The sequence below is a fragment of the Choloepus didactylus genome, chromosome 2 (genome assembly GCF_015220235.1).
Source record: "Choloepus didactylus isolate mChoDid1 chromosome 2, mChoDid1.pri, whole genome shotgun sequence".
NCBI lineage: Eukaryota > Metazoa > Chordata > Mammalia > Pilosa > Megalonychidae > Choloepus > Choloepus didactylus.
This window is the reverse complement of record NC_051308.1, coordinates 146,935,049-146,949,552: the sequence shown is the minus strand read 5'-3', so window position 1 is coordinate 146,949,552 and position 14,504 is coordinate 146,935,049. Positions and strand designations below refer to the sequence as shown.

Sequence of the window (14,504 nt, the reverse complement as noted above, 5' to 3'; positions counted from 1 at the left end):
TGTTAGGAAGCAACATTTATCAAGTAAGCCAAATGTGCTAACTGTACTCTGAGCCTTAAGGCCTTAGAAAATGAACTTGGGGCTTCTGAATTTCTTAAAGAGAGAATTCTTAAAAGAGTTAGGGACTGGGAACCAGAGGAATGATAGGGAGAGCTGGGAGAAGGAGGCTTTTCTCCACTGTTGACTGCCTTGCAGCCTCGCGTCTTGATAAGCATTATGAAACAAATCCCAAGTCAGAGAATAAGTGTAAAACAGAATAAAAACTTCCAAATAAGATAAAAAATTTAAAAAGCTGATGAAAAATAGATAATATTAATTAAAAGTAAGATCATGTAAAGGTTTAAATAAACTTAAACCAGGAAAAGAAGAATAAAAGTTTTGAAGAATCCCAATTTAAAAAGTTTTTAATGGAAGGGAGAATTGACCATGTATTGTGGGAAATGAAGGGGAGAAATTATTCTTGAAAGAGCAGGAGTAATCAGGAGTTAAGGAGATAAGGTAACCTCCAACCTCTGCTGTGTCAGAATCTCTTGGTGGGGACTCTGGGCTGTTTAACAAAATACATATGAAGAAACCTATTTTTCCCCGTAAAACAAACTCTAGAAAGGGAGATGTTACAAAATATTCTTGACTGGTAGAAATAAGCAGAATATATACTGAGAGAGTAGTATGTGTGGTTGTGTTGGGATATGAAAATTTCAAAAACAGTGAATTAGGATATAAAAAGACAGGATTATGGCAGATAAAAGGGCAATCATGGATTAAAGTTATCTGTAGTAGTGTGAGTCAACAGTTTTCTGGGTTCTGGTAGCGAGGCGGGGCTTTGGGGCCATCTTACAGTCCTACTTTTGCTGGGGCTGGGTGACCCTTACTGAGCCCACTTTGGGGAACAGGGATTAGCCAACTTTCTGCTCTAACAACCTGTGATTCTAATTATTGCCCAGTACTTTTGGGAAAAATAAAGACTAGTTAGCAATGTATGAATATTTAACCTTAAATATTTTATTCTTTTTTATAATAAAAGCAAAGTATAATCCAAAAAAACATTGGGGGTAAAGTGGGGAGGTATCAAATGCCAGCATATGTAGCAAGCAGAATTGAGTAGTTTCTCTTTATTTTGAATTCTGTTATATATTCTTGGAGGAGAAAGGGTTGAAGGAATGGGGAAGAGAGAATAAAAATGTAGGTAAAGAATACTGTGATGGTTAATTTCATGTGTCACCTTGGCTAGATTATGGTGTCCAGTTGTTTGGTCAAGCAACACTGGTCTGGTTGTTACTGTCATGAGGGTATTTCAAAAATGAATTTACACCATTAACAGTTGATTGTATGTATTGCATGTATTGCTGTAGTTTAGAAACAGTACATGAATTTTAGAGGCTGTATAGAGGTTAGGGTTGACTGTTTTAAGCAGCTGGCTTCCTACAGACTTTCAGCATTGATGCTAATGGTTCTTTAACTCTATGCTCCAAAAAGAAAAAGAGGTTGAATGTTTTTGTGCAAAATTCTAACTTTTTTCATGTAGCAGATTTGAAAACAAAACAAAACAAAACTGTGACTGTAGTTAGCTGAGTGCTTTGCATGAATTAGATGCTTAACAGTTTTTACGTGAACAAAAAGTCAAAGTAGGTAGTGTAATAGTTATTCTTTACAAAGGGATTTTAAGGTCTCTAGATCAATTGACATTTTAGAGCAATTAGACAAGATATTTGTAATATGCTAGTCATATGAAAATGTAAACAAAAAACAGAATGGGTGAAGGTGTGGATTTATCTTTTTTATAAGATTAAATTTTTTTTCATAAATTTCCCATTTTAACCATTTTATGTGTACAAGTCAGTGGTACTAGTTACATTCACAATGCTATGCTACCATTACCACCATCTATTACCAAAACGTTTTCACCACCCCCAACAGAAACTACACCCATACACAATAATGCTCCAGTCCACTTGTTTTGCATAAGTGAAATCATACAATATTTGCACTTTTGTGTCTGGGTTATTTCACTCAACATAATGTTTTCAAGATTCATCCATGCTTTAGTATGTATGAGAACTTCATTCCTTTTTATGACTGGGTCATATTCCACAGTATGGATATACCATATTTTATCCATTCATCTGTCGATGGACATTTGGGTTGCTTCCACCTTTGGGATATTATGAATAATGATGCTAAGGTCATTGGTGCACAAGTATCTGTTTGAGTACCTGTTTTCAATTATTTGGGGTGTATACTTGGATGTGGGATTGCCAGGTCAAATAGTAATTCTACATTTAACTTCTTGAAGAACTGATATGGTTTTTTGATTGGTTTCATAACTATCCCTTGTTATCCAGTGTTCATTTACAAATGACTTAGGGTTTGCAGATAGAAGCTTTTAAATCCTAGAGTGTTGTGGCTATTGATGATGGTAGATAAATCAATAATTAAATACTTCTGATTTGATGAGAGTATGAAAATGCAACACAGATTATGATTATCTATACACATAAAATTTCTGAACACATATCATGTTTTGTAAGGAATTTGGGATAGATAAATCAAATATCATTATACCCAATATTATTTCATTTAAAATATTGGTAAGCTTTGCCTTTGGGCATATTTGGATGTAAGAGTTAATTAATGTATTCTTGTGCTGTAAAACTGGGGTTGTCAATTCAATAAAGTCTTTTTCTAGTATTCTGATTATACTAGTAAAATGAGAGACCCTCAACTCATGAGATACTGGTAGAATGGAAAGGTCATGTATATATATGAATATCTGTTATTATTATTTTATTTAACAGACATTTATTGAACACATGCTATATGAAGGAATTGTGTTATACACTGGGGATGCAATGCTGAAGGGAAAAATGGCATGGTTCCCACTCTCATGGGACTCATATTCCACTGGAGGAAGGTGACACTAATTAAAATGAAAGCCACAAATAAATGTAAATTGCAGCTGTAAAAAAGAGGCATGTGTGTCATGAGGGCATAAAATGGGGGGGAATTGACTCAAGAGCTGAAGGAAGCTTGAGAGTTAACTTGGGAGTGGAGCGGCAGTTGTGGGAGTGGGGGAATAGTACATGCAAAGGCCTTAGGGAGAGAGGGAGTATGGCATCTTCAGAGAACAGAAAGAAGGCCATCTTAGCTGGTACATAGCACCAATGAAGGTTTAAAACCAGTGAAGATTTTAGGTTGGGGATAGGTGAGGAGGTGATGTGATCAGAGGCAGCTTTTAGAAAAGATTCCCCTGGAGCCCTTCAGTCTGTTCTTTATACTGAAGACAAAGTAGAATCAGGGGAGAATAGTTTGGAGGCTGTTAGAGCAGTCCAGAAAAGCCATGGGTAGTAGCTTATAAAAAGTGGATCTTTTTGAAAGCTAACTAGTTATGTAATAAAATCCATAGGGCTTGCTATTTGATTAGATATGGTGGCAGAGTTGGAAGGTCCACAAATCAAGTGACAAAGGTGACTCCTAGGTTTCATATCTGGATGAATTCGATGAGATGAAGAACCTAGAAGAAGAACAAGTTAAGGGGGGAGATCATGAGCTAGGTTTGGGTTTGTTGAGTTTTGGGTGTCTTTGAGAATGCCATGTGGTAATGATAAGTAGTCAGGAGCTCAGAGGAGGGATCTGGGATGGATACTTAAACTTGAGATTTTTCCTGTATATGATTTTTAACTAAAAGTACAGGTTGTGACAGCATCACATAGGAAACAGAGAGAAGAGGGTCTGGGATTGAATCTTGAGGATTTCTATTATTTAGTGTCTGGGTAGGGAGGAAGAGCCTGCAAAAGCATCAAAGGAGTGGCCAGGGAGGTAGGAAGGAAACAGAAAGTGTGGTGTTATGGAAGCACAGGGAAGAAGGTGTTTCAGGGAGTAGTAGTAGATGTTGCTGAGAGGTTAGGTAATAGGAAGGATGCCCAAGAAGTCATTTTTGACCTTAGCAATGGCTACTTCAGGGGAGTGATGAGGGTGCAAATAAGAATGGAGTGGGTTGAAGAGTGAGAGAGATAAGTGATGACACAGGATGGACAAAGCTTTCTAGAAGTTTGGCTAGAAAAGAGTGGATACAGTTGGGATGGGGCTGGGGGGGGCAAGCTATACTGGAAGAGAAATATAAGATTGGAGAAAAGGTTGTGGATCTGTTGATTTTGTTTTTGCCAGAAACTTGAGTATGTTTAAAAGCCAATAGAAGGATCCACTGAAAAGGAGAGAATAAGGGATAATGAGGATTAAAAGATCTCTAAAAAAGGCCGGAAAGAATGGATCCAAAGTGCCTAGGCAGAGAGGTTGGCCTTAGGAGGGAGGACAGCTCCTTTTTGGGAAGGAGAACAGATGGGTGCATATGTAGGTAGTTTGTATGGATGATAGGGAGATAATGAGAATTTTCATGTTGGCTTCTATTTTTGTGTGTGAAGTAGGATGAGGGCTATCTGTTGAGAATGGGGGCAGAAGTTGGAGGTCTAAAAACAATAGGGTTGATGATAAATTTACTGTAGAGTGTGAACAGATTAGTTGCCCACAGCCACGTGGTAGGATTGCAGAGCAGTGTTGAGGGCTATTTGATCCCACTATTGTTTTATGAGATTGACCAGCCTCAGTCTTGTCTGGTATATGTCTTTCTTCAACAGTGTTCTAATTGTTCAGGGCTTGTTGATAAGTAAATAGTTAGGCTTATCCAGGGTTGGGATTTTGCCAGATCTTTGCAATGGAAAGAGGCTAGGGGATGTAGGGTGTTAAAGTGTTATTGGAATGATGGGCTCTAGGATCTAAGCTGATTAAAGAGGGATATTAAAAAAGCAAAGAGCTAATGGGTGGAGAAAAATTGAGAGGTCATTAGACTTAAGATGCTTGTATTACTGAACAAGCTTGAAGGAAATGAGGCTCTGGTCAATAAAGGGAATACTTACAATCTTATTTTGGAGGCAGAAAATGATGGATAAGGGACAATAAAGGCTCCTGGGTGGTGGAGGAGGCACAGAAGAGGAACCATTCCAGATGAAGATAAAAGGACTGAGTTGACAAGGACCATCCACATAGATATGAAGTCCCTCAGGATGATAGCAGGGCCTGAGGACATCAGTGAGCCAGGGCCAAAGTCTTTGAATGGAACTAAGTGATTGGTAGGTTAGAATATGATACCAATGAGGAGGAGAAAAAGGGTGGTATAACTGAATGACAGGACCAAAAAAGATATGGGTGTTTACAAGGGGTGTATGTGTATGCACGCACGCGTGTGTAAAAGTGTGGCCTGAAGGGGTCAGTGATAGAAGCAGAAACTTACTGAGTGCAAACCATATGCCAAGTACTGTTGTAGGTACTCGATAAACATTACATTGTTCATTCCGCATGACAACTGTGGAAGGGTAGTACTATTGTTTCTATTTTATGGATGAGGAAACTGAGGTTCAGTTAAGGCAAGTTAAGTAACTTGCCCAAGGTCACGCTGCTAATGAGTGAGGAGCTGAGATTCAAACTCAAGACTGACAGAATTAGCCTGGGCACCTACCACCATATTATACATTCCTAATATTTTCTTATATGTGAAATTTTGATATTTTAAAGTGTGATAGAAATGTTAAGGAGTTAATGCAGTATTTTATACAAAATTGCCTTTTTACACACCAAAATTTGGTTCCATCCTAAAATCCCGGAATCTTACTTTGAGGGTACTCTGGTAGATCAGACTAGCGTCCTCACCTCTTCTACCCTTTTCCCTTCCCCCTGCCCCAATCTTCCTAGAGATCCTTTTCCACTTCCATGATGGATGCTTGGACACATAAATTTTTAGAAGGTTTTCCTTTATATTAAGCTCTTCCTTGTAATTGTTGCCCATCTATGCCATTTTGATTAATGCAGAATAAGTTCTTTCATTTTTCTACAAGACAGTTTGTTAGATGTTTGCGGAATGCTCTGAAGTACTCTTGTTCCCAGGCTAACATTACTCAGACCTTTAGCGCTTCATGATATGATTTCTGAAGTCACCGTGATCATTTAAAGGTAATTTGGTATGTGATTAATTCAGAGTAAAATGTGACTGATATACTTGATCAAAAGCTATACTCCCACACTATTTGCAGTGTACTTCTGATACTACCTAGAATTAAGTCAGGCTTGACTGGTGAAGGACACAGTCTCCACAAGACTACCTTCACTTCAGACACCACCCGCAAGCCTGGGGCTCCCAGGGCCATCCTTACTTCTGACCAACTGGCTACTAATTCAGGGGTCCTCACCATCCCCTCAGATTTGATAATTTGCTAAAATGACTCACAGAACTCAGAAAAGCACTGATCACAGTTGTTATGATTACAGTTTGTTATAGCAAAAATAATGCAAATTAGAAGGAGCCAAAAGAAGAGACACATAGGGCTAAGTCTGGGAAAGTCTCAAAGTTGAGAAGCTTCTGGTGTCCTCTCCCCATGGAATCAGGACACATCACACTCCCAGCACAATGATACGGGGAAGCCTACCCAAGCTTTGGTGTGCAGACTTTTACTGAGGTCTTATTATGTAGGCATGGTTGATTGATTAAAGTCAATCTTCGCCCCAACGTTCTCTCACATGTCTCTCACAGTCTACTTGTGTGACCAGCCCCGCTCTGAGAGCCTCCCCCCCACTCCCACCCCGTGTCATCTCCTTAGCTTAAACTGTCAGGTGTGGTTCTAGGGAGTCCCTATGAATAACAGAGACTCTCCTATGACTTAGGAAATACCAGAGATTTAGAGAGTATCACCCAGAAACCAGAGACAAAGGCCATCCAATCCAACTATAAATGAGCCTGAAGTTTGTTTTTTGCTTTTAGTATCATTACATTGTTGTAACTCACTGACTTGTATCACTTATAATGCTAAGATCTTTATGTGTTTGCATGTGTGTGTTGTGTGTCTATTTAAAGTCATGGATTTGGGAATTGACTTAATTTATTCCTATTATATTTTATCTTTTCGATTGGGACTCATTTCAGCTTATGAAGGTAATTTTGAAATCTGATTCTGTCACCTGCTATATTAGCTATCTTTCTCAGCTCTGTGTTATATGCAAAGTAAGTAAACAGGACCCAAAAATGAAAACCTTATGGACTGGAAGGAGATATTTTTCAAGTCCACTTCTGACCATTAATCTGCTCGCTGCTTTGAGTTGTTCAGGTAGCTCTGGGTTTACCTAATTTTGTTATCCAGTCCACATTTCTCTGTATTACCATAAGGCTATCATGGGAAACTTCCAGAACTTATCTGGAATCAAGTTATGCTTCATTTGGCATTCCACAGTCTACCAGGATTTAGCAGCCAGTTAATCGTGGGAGTGAGGGAAGGGAAGGAATCAAGGATGGTTGAATTCTTCTAGATTGGAAAATGGGAAAGTGTTGTGGATGGCAGTATCATTTACCGAGATATGGAACCCTGGAGGAAGGGCTGGTTTGGGCCAGGTAGAGCCAGCAGGGCCTCCAGGACCCTGAGATGGAGCCATCAGTGGGCAGCTGGTCACCTGGTGTCACAGGCCTGGAAACACGTGAGTGGATAACCAGTGTTGTAGGTATGGGGCACACCCAGGCAGAGACTACAGTGTATAGGGAAGAGGATCTGTTGGGAAGGAAGGTAAGCATTGCCAGGTTGAGGGGGTCCATGCCCCAAAGTCTCTTTTTTTTCTGTGAAGTGGAAAGATTCTTCACCTGTTGTAAAGAACTGGAGATTTGAGAACAGGGAGTGTTTGGAATCAATGTGGGAAATAGAAAAAGGAGTTTCCTAGGGATAGAAAAAGAAATGCTTACCACGAATGGAGCATTCTTCCCAGTTTCCTCTTTCCTTCTTGCCCTGATGACACACACCGACTTCTCTCCCCTCTTTTTAAATGCTGCAGCAGTGGGTCTCACCTGTGAGTGGTATCAGAACATGAAGGAAAGGAGTGTGGTTGTATGCGTGTATGGAATTTGCATTGGTGATTCCGGTGTTCTCCCTAAGGGACTCCTATACTGCAAGGGAATAATGAACACCAGAAAGTGAGACTAATAGTTGTGTTCCTGGGCTACTTGGTCTCGACTCATCTGCTGGAACTCTGAGTCTTTTGGGCTTCAGCCTTAAAACATTTTGTTGGGATTTTAATAGAAGAGAAGATAACTTCTTGGTTCAAGTGGGAAATACTTATTGTTGAATACCTTCAGAAACCTCCTCACTGTTTATGTGTTCTCTCTCTCTGCTGGGTATTTATTCACTGGAAAGCAGGAAAGCCCACCCTGAATTTATTGCTTTATGTGGTCAATGTCTCAGTTTCCCTGTGAGCCTGTAAGCATCTTAAGGACGGGGAGTGCTTCTTTTGCTTTTTGTTCTGAGAAACTGGCACACAGTAGACAACACAGCAAATTTTGAACGAACTGTTGCTGAAGTGAAGACTGAATTAACCTTAACCGTGCTTTTCACAATTCCTGTGATTCAAGATGAGCTAATTGTGAAGTTCATGTCTAGAGACTCCCCTTGTAAACTGCTGCAGGAGTATTTCCCACATCTGTTTTAGCTGCTCCTTTCGGGCATCTGGTATCCCAGCCTCCCACCACCTATCAGCCACATGTAGAGGTGTATGAACTAGATCTAGTGGCTTTTCCGCTTTTTCTGTGTATCTTTATACTCTCAAAGGCCCTTAATTTATATTAGTAATGATCTTCATTTTGTTTTTTTCTTTTTTTATCATTTTCCTTTCCTGACTCAGGCCCCCTAAAGTGAGTGAATGGGGGGGCAATTGCTTCTTACCAGAAGTCTTGGTTTTCTGGAGATATTTGTAAAAAAAAATCCCTAGATTGGTCTTTGATTTGGTATGACACATTAACCAAGCAGCTGCTTAATAAGAGGCAAAGCTGGAAATAAAACAATTTAATTAGCTTCTGTCTGTGTGGAGCCAATTATGGGAGCCACGAATTGAATATATGGAGCTCTTTATGTAGTTTTAAACAAAACATTTTTGTGAAGAGAGACTGTCAACATGTACCCCAAAGACTGAACTGAAAGTAAGTCTGTTGAAAATGTAATATATTCATCCAACAGGAAAAAGACAATAAAAATTGGATTTTGGGGAATGATAAATTTCACAATGGTGAATTATTTGAGTACTTTTAACTGTATTAGTTAAACAAACATTTTGTAAAATGGATAATGTTAACATGATTCCTACTTATCATTATGCTTTATAATGTAACCTTTATATATATATATATTTTATTATTGAGATTGTTCACATACTATACAATTATCTAAAGATCCAAAGTATACATTGCCTATGGTACCATCATACAGCTGTGCATCCATCAACACAATTTTTTTTCCATGTTTAAAACATTTTCATTACTCCAGAAAAGAAATAAAGACAAAAAAAGGAAACTCAAATCCTCCCATACCCCTAACCATGCCCCCCTCCATTATTGAGTCATAGTTTTGGTATAGTACATTTGTTACTGTTGATGAAAGAATGTTAAAGTACTACTAACTGTAGTATATAGTTTGCAATAGGTATATTTTTTTTACTATATGCCTCTCTGTTATTAACTTCTAGTTATAGTGTCATACATTTGTTCTAGTTCGTGAGAGAGATTTCTAATATTTGTATAGTTAATCACTGACATTGACCACCACAAGATTCACTATTTTATACATTCCTATCTTTTAACCTCCAACTTTCCTTCTGGTGACATGCATGACGCTGAGCTTACCCTTTTCACCACCTTCACACACCTTTCAGAACTGTTAGTTATTCTCACAACATGCTACCATCACCCCTGTCCATTTCCAAAAGTTTAAGTTCACCCTAGTTGAACATTCTGCTCATAATAAGCAACCACTCCCCATTCTTCAGCCTCATTCTACATCCTGGAAACTTATATTTCATGTCTATGTGTTTACATAGTATAATCAGTTCATATTAGTGAGACCCTGCAATATTTGCCTTCATGTATCTGTCTTATTTCACTCAGTATAGTGTCCTCAAGATTTCTTCATCAACCTATTTCTTTTAAGATGGTTTTGATCACACACCATACATTCTGTCCTAAGTAAACAATCATTGGTTCCCTATATAGTCACGTATTTATGTATTCAGCGCCATCGCCATTATCTATGTAAGGACATCTCCATTTCTTCCACGAAGATGGAGAAAGAGTCAAAGAAGGCAGAGAGGCAAAAGAAAAAGAAAAGAAAGAGAAAAACAAAGAAACAAAAAAAACCCAAAACTTGACAGCTGGAAATCAACAAAAGGAAAGATAGCATTAATCTAAAGTAGAATAAAGAGTCAGACAACATCACCAATGCCAGGAATCCCATACCCTTCCCCTATTCCCCACCACCCATATGCATTTAGCTTTGGTATATTGCCTTTGTTATATTAAAGGAAGCATAATACAATGTTTCCATAAATTATAGTCTCTGGTTTGTATTGATTGTATTTTCCCCCCAATCCCACCCTATTTTTAACACTTTGCAATGTTCACGTTCATTTGTTCTACCTCATGTAAAAACATATTTGTATCTTTTATTATAGTCGTTGAGCACCCTAGGTTTCCCTGAGTTACACAGTCCCAGTCTTTATCCTTCTTTTGTTCTGGTGTCCCACATGGTCCCAACCTTCCTCTTTCAACCATGCTCACAGTCATCTTTGTTCAGTGTACTTACATTGCTGTGCTACTATCTCCCAAAATTGTTTTGCAAACCTCTCATTCCTATTTTTTCCTTTCTGTTTGCAGTGCTCCCTTTAGTATTTCCTGTAGAGCAGGTATCTTGTTCACAAGCTCTGTCGTTGTCTGTTTGTCAGAGAGTATTTTAAGCTCTCCCTCATATTTGAAGGATAGTTTTGCCGGATATAGGTTTCTTGGTTGGTGGTTTTTCTCTTTCAGTATCTTAAATATATATCATCCCACTTCCTTCTTGCCTCCATGGTTTCTGTTGAGAAATCTGCACATAGTCTTATCAAACTTCCTTTGTATATAATGGATCGCTTTTCTCTTGCTGCTTTCAGAATTCTCTCTTTATCTTTGACATTTGATAATCTGATTATTAAGTGTCTTGTCATAGGCCTATTCAGATCTATTCCGTTTGGGGTATGCTGTGCTTCTTGGATCCGTAATTTTATGTCTTTCATAAGAGATGGGAAATTTTCATTGATTATTTCTTCTATTATTGCTTCTGCCCCTTTTCCCTTCTCTTCTCTTTCTGGTACACCAATGACACATACATTCTTGCTTTTCGTTTTGTCCTTAAGTTCCTGGAGACATTGCTCATATTTTTCCATTCTTTTCTCTGTCTGTTCTTTTGTGTGTAGGCTTTCAGGTGTCTTGTTCTCCAGTTCCTGAGTGTTTTCTTCTGCCTCTTGAGATCTGCTGTTATATGTTTCCATTGTGTCTTTCATCTCTTGTGTTGTGCCTTTCTCAGTTGGAACGAAAGTTTGTTCCTTTGACTGGGCCATAACTTTGTTTTTCTTAGTGTAGGTTGTAGTTTTCTGTTGTCTAGGCGTGGTTTCCTTGGTTACCCCAATCAGGTTTTCCCAGACCAGAATGGGCTCAGGTCCCAGAAGGAAGAAATATTCAGTATCCGGTTTCCAGATTTTATGCTGTGATTTCGGGCATTCCTTCCAATTCAGGTTGGTGTCTGATGAGTGGACAGTCACATTTGTCCCTCCGCAGTTATTCTGGATTATTTACTAATTGTTTCTGGTTGTTTATTAGTTGTTCCAGGGGGACTAACTAGCTTCCACTCCTCTCTATGCTGCCGTCTTAGGTCTCAGACTATAATGTAACTTTTAACAAGCATTCTTGATATAAAATGAGTAGCCCAAACCCAGCCACCACTCCAGGAAGCACAGGGAGTGTATAAAACCCTTCAGAGCAAACCATCCTCACATTTAAGATTAGGCTCTCCTCTCTGTTTTGATTACTGGTTCCAATTTCTTCATTTATCTGTCCCCCTGGCCTCCAGATCCCTATGTAATCTTAGAAAAGCATTCTCCCCTTTACATCTCATTTGACCAGTTATAATGATGTTTAATTTATGTACAAAGCTTACTTTTACGTATTATTTGGTTAGTATTAAACCCAGGCAAAAAGATCACAAAATAAATTTTTTCCATGCCCAATAAACATATGTTGAATTAAAAAAAAGTAAATGAGTGATAAAGTTAATGGAGTCTCTCTGAGAATAATTGTAATATCAATATTTTTGCTGAGCAGAAAAGAAAAAAGAATGAGAAAAGAATTCATTACAGACACATGAACTCTGAAGATCCCTGTGGGAGACTGATTGTTATTATGATATCCTGGTTGGAAGGGAATGGAGTAGGTTATTGCTAACACAGTCAGTGGCTTGGTTTTTCTCTAGTGAATTGGCTTCAACAGGTGACTGTATTTCTTCACATTAGACAGCTGGAAATGTGTATTGATTCATTTCCTCTTCATATGAGGGTCAGCTCCATCAAAGATGGAGCCATAGAAACGCTCTATTACATGCTGGAGATGAGGAAATGTTTTCGTGTCTCTTTTGGTCTGAATGTTCCTAAGGTTTTTAGGAGCTAAATAAATTTCAGCTCAGTGAGATAGAAAACATACGTTGGATTGTGTATAAGTGCACATACTGTTTGTTCCTCTTATTCTATCCTTAACACCTGAAGCTCTTTTATAAAAAAAAATTTTTTTTTTTAAGAGATAAAAAGCCATGTAGTACTTTTGGTCCAAGAATATGTCTGATTGCAGAATGTTTTTAAAAAATTAAATACTAATTTAAGCAGTCACAGTGGTATGATTTTTTCTAATACTAAATCCTTATTTTTCTTAGATTAAATATTGTTGTAAATTATGGTTGTCCCACTGGTATAGTTTTGATTATGTCATTGTTTTTTTGGTTTGCTATTGCAGATAATGTTATTTCTTATAAGACTTTTAGCTTAACGTATCTTGAAAATTATCTCATCAACATACTCATTTTATAGATGAGGAAACTGAGGCATAGGGATTCTAGGTGATTTGTCCTGAATTGTGTTAAAAGTAATATTTCTAAAAGAACCTCTTTGGTTATAGTACATGAAATTCCCTCTTAATGTTAAACTCTAAGACTTAGATAATTTTGGATATTATGATGCAAAGTTATCTTTTGAAATTTATAATATTGACAAGATTTTTAAGATAATAGATTTTCTCCCCTTTTATTTTAAATACAAATGGAAGATACATGACAAATTAAATGGTTGGTAAAGCTGAAGAAGCCACAAAAGACTTAAAATTCTTATACTTTCTTTGTATTCTTACCTTTGTGCTAAGTTAAAAAAAATACTAAAATACAACTAACTATAGTGTTTAAAATTTAAGAAATTTTTAATCTAGATTGATCATGAGTTAACAATTTATGTCTGTCATTTCTCATAACAGGTTGAAGAAATATGGATGCCAACACCAAACTGGTCATCAGCACCTTTATTACCAGCTTTGTCACCTTTCAACTTCTTTTCCACTTTGTAAGTTCTTGGTTTTCAGCAAAAGTTTCTCCAGGTTATAATAGTCTCAGCTATGAAAAGAAGACTGAATGGAACTCAAGGTAAAGCATATAAAAATGTTATTGTAGAAGCATAACAATGACTAATTACAAAACAAACAAGTTTTATGAAATAAAATATAACTAAAATATTTCAAAAAGTCTTTTTCATTTAGGGTCTAACCAAATTTAAGGTCAACTTTTAAATTTCTATTTGAGTAGATTATTTCAATTTCTATAAGGTATTGAAACAAACTAAAAGGAAAGATGAGTGGTTCTCATATAAGAAAAACATAAAAATTTTTATATTGGAAGGTGTTAATTATTTAACTTCTTTGGGAATTATGGGAAGATTAAAGTTAAAAAGACTCAAGCTGTGCATTATTCTGAATATTTAAGATAACAAATGTGTTCCTTGGAAATGATAACAGAAAAAAAACATTTGTTGAGTTGTTGAGTACCCTATGTATAGTTTTGGCTGGCTTAGCTAGGCTGAGGCAGTTAAATTCTGTATACAGCACAGCACATGATGCACTACTAGCATATCTGTACCTCTCTTTTAATGTACTTTTTCATTATAATCCAGAGCTCTCCAGAATTAAAAAAAATATATAATTCTACAGTAAAAATTGCTTTTTAAAAAGTTTTAAACAAAAAAATAAATGGAAGAAAGAATCAGACATGTAAAGATGCAGAAATCTGCCTGAGTTTTAATAAGTCAGTTGCAATTTTTTGTGTGTGGAACTTATTAATCTCTCACAGAGTTTCAAAGGCAAAATGTCTCTGATGACTACTTCACCTGCTTTAAAGCGTTTCACGTACCCACATTTTGCTATGCATTTATAGACCTCAGTGAACTGTAGCAGCTATGGGAATGTTTTTTGTTGTTGTTTTGTTGAATTCAGCAATTCTTTAAAAGTGCTGTAATTATTTTTTCATTGATACTTCGTTTTAGAATTAAGGCCCTTTTGCCAAATGTCTAAGTATATATTTGAGAAAAATCTTATT

General features: G+C 37.2%; 1 protein-coding gene across 7 annotated transcripts in view; it reads left to right on the top strand.

Moving 5' to 3' along the window:
• Positions 1-14,504, top strand: part of LOC119526986 (TLC domain-containing protein 4-like) — a 175,346-nt gene that overhangs the window by 61,851 nt on the left and 98,991 nt on the right. For 4 of the 7 annotated variants that reach the window (XM_037826579.1, XM_037826578.1, XM_037826576.1 and 1 more), the window contains exon 2: positions 13,394-13,559. In XM_037826579.1, the coding sequence (XP_037682507.1) occupies positions 13,405-13,559 (155 nt within the window). In that variant the 5' untranslated portion in view covers positions 13,394-13,404. Of the gene's footprint in view, positions 1-13,392; positions 13,560-14,504 lie in introns of those variants that run through there. The other 3 variants (XM_037826580.1, XM_037826582.1, XM_037826581.1) reach the window with 3 other exon arrangements.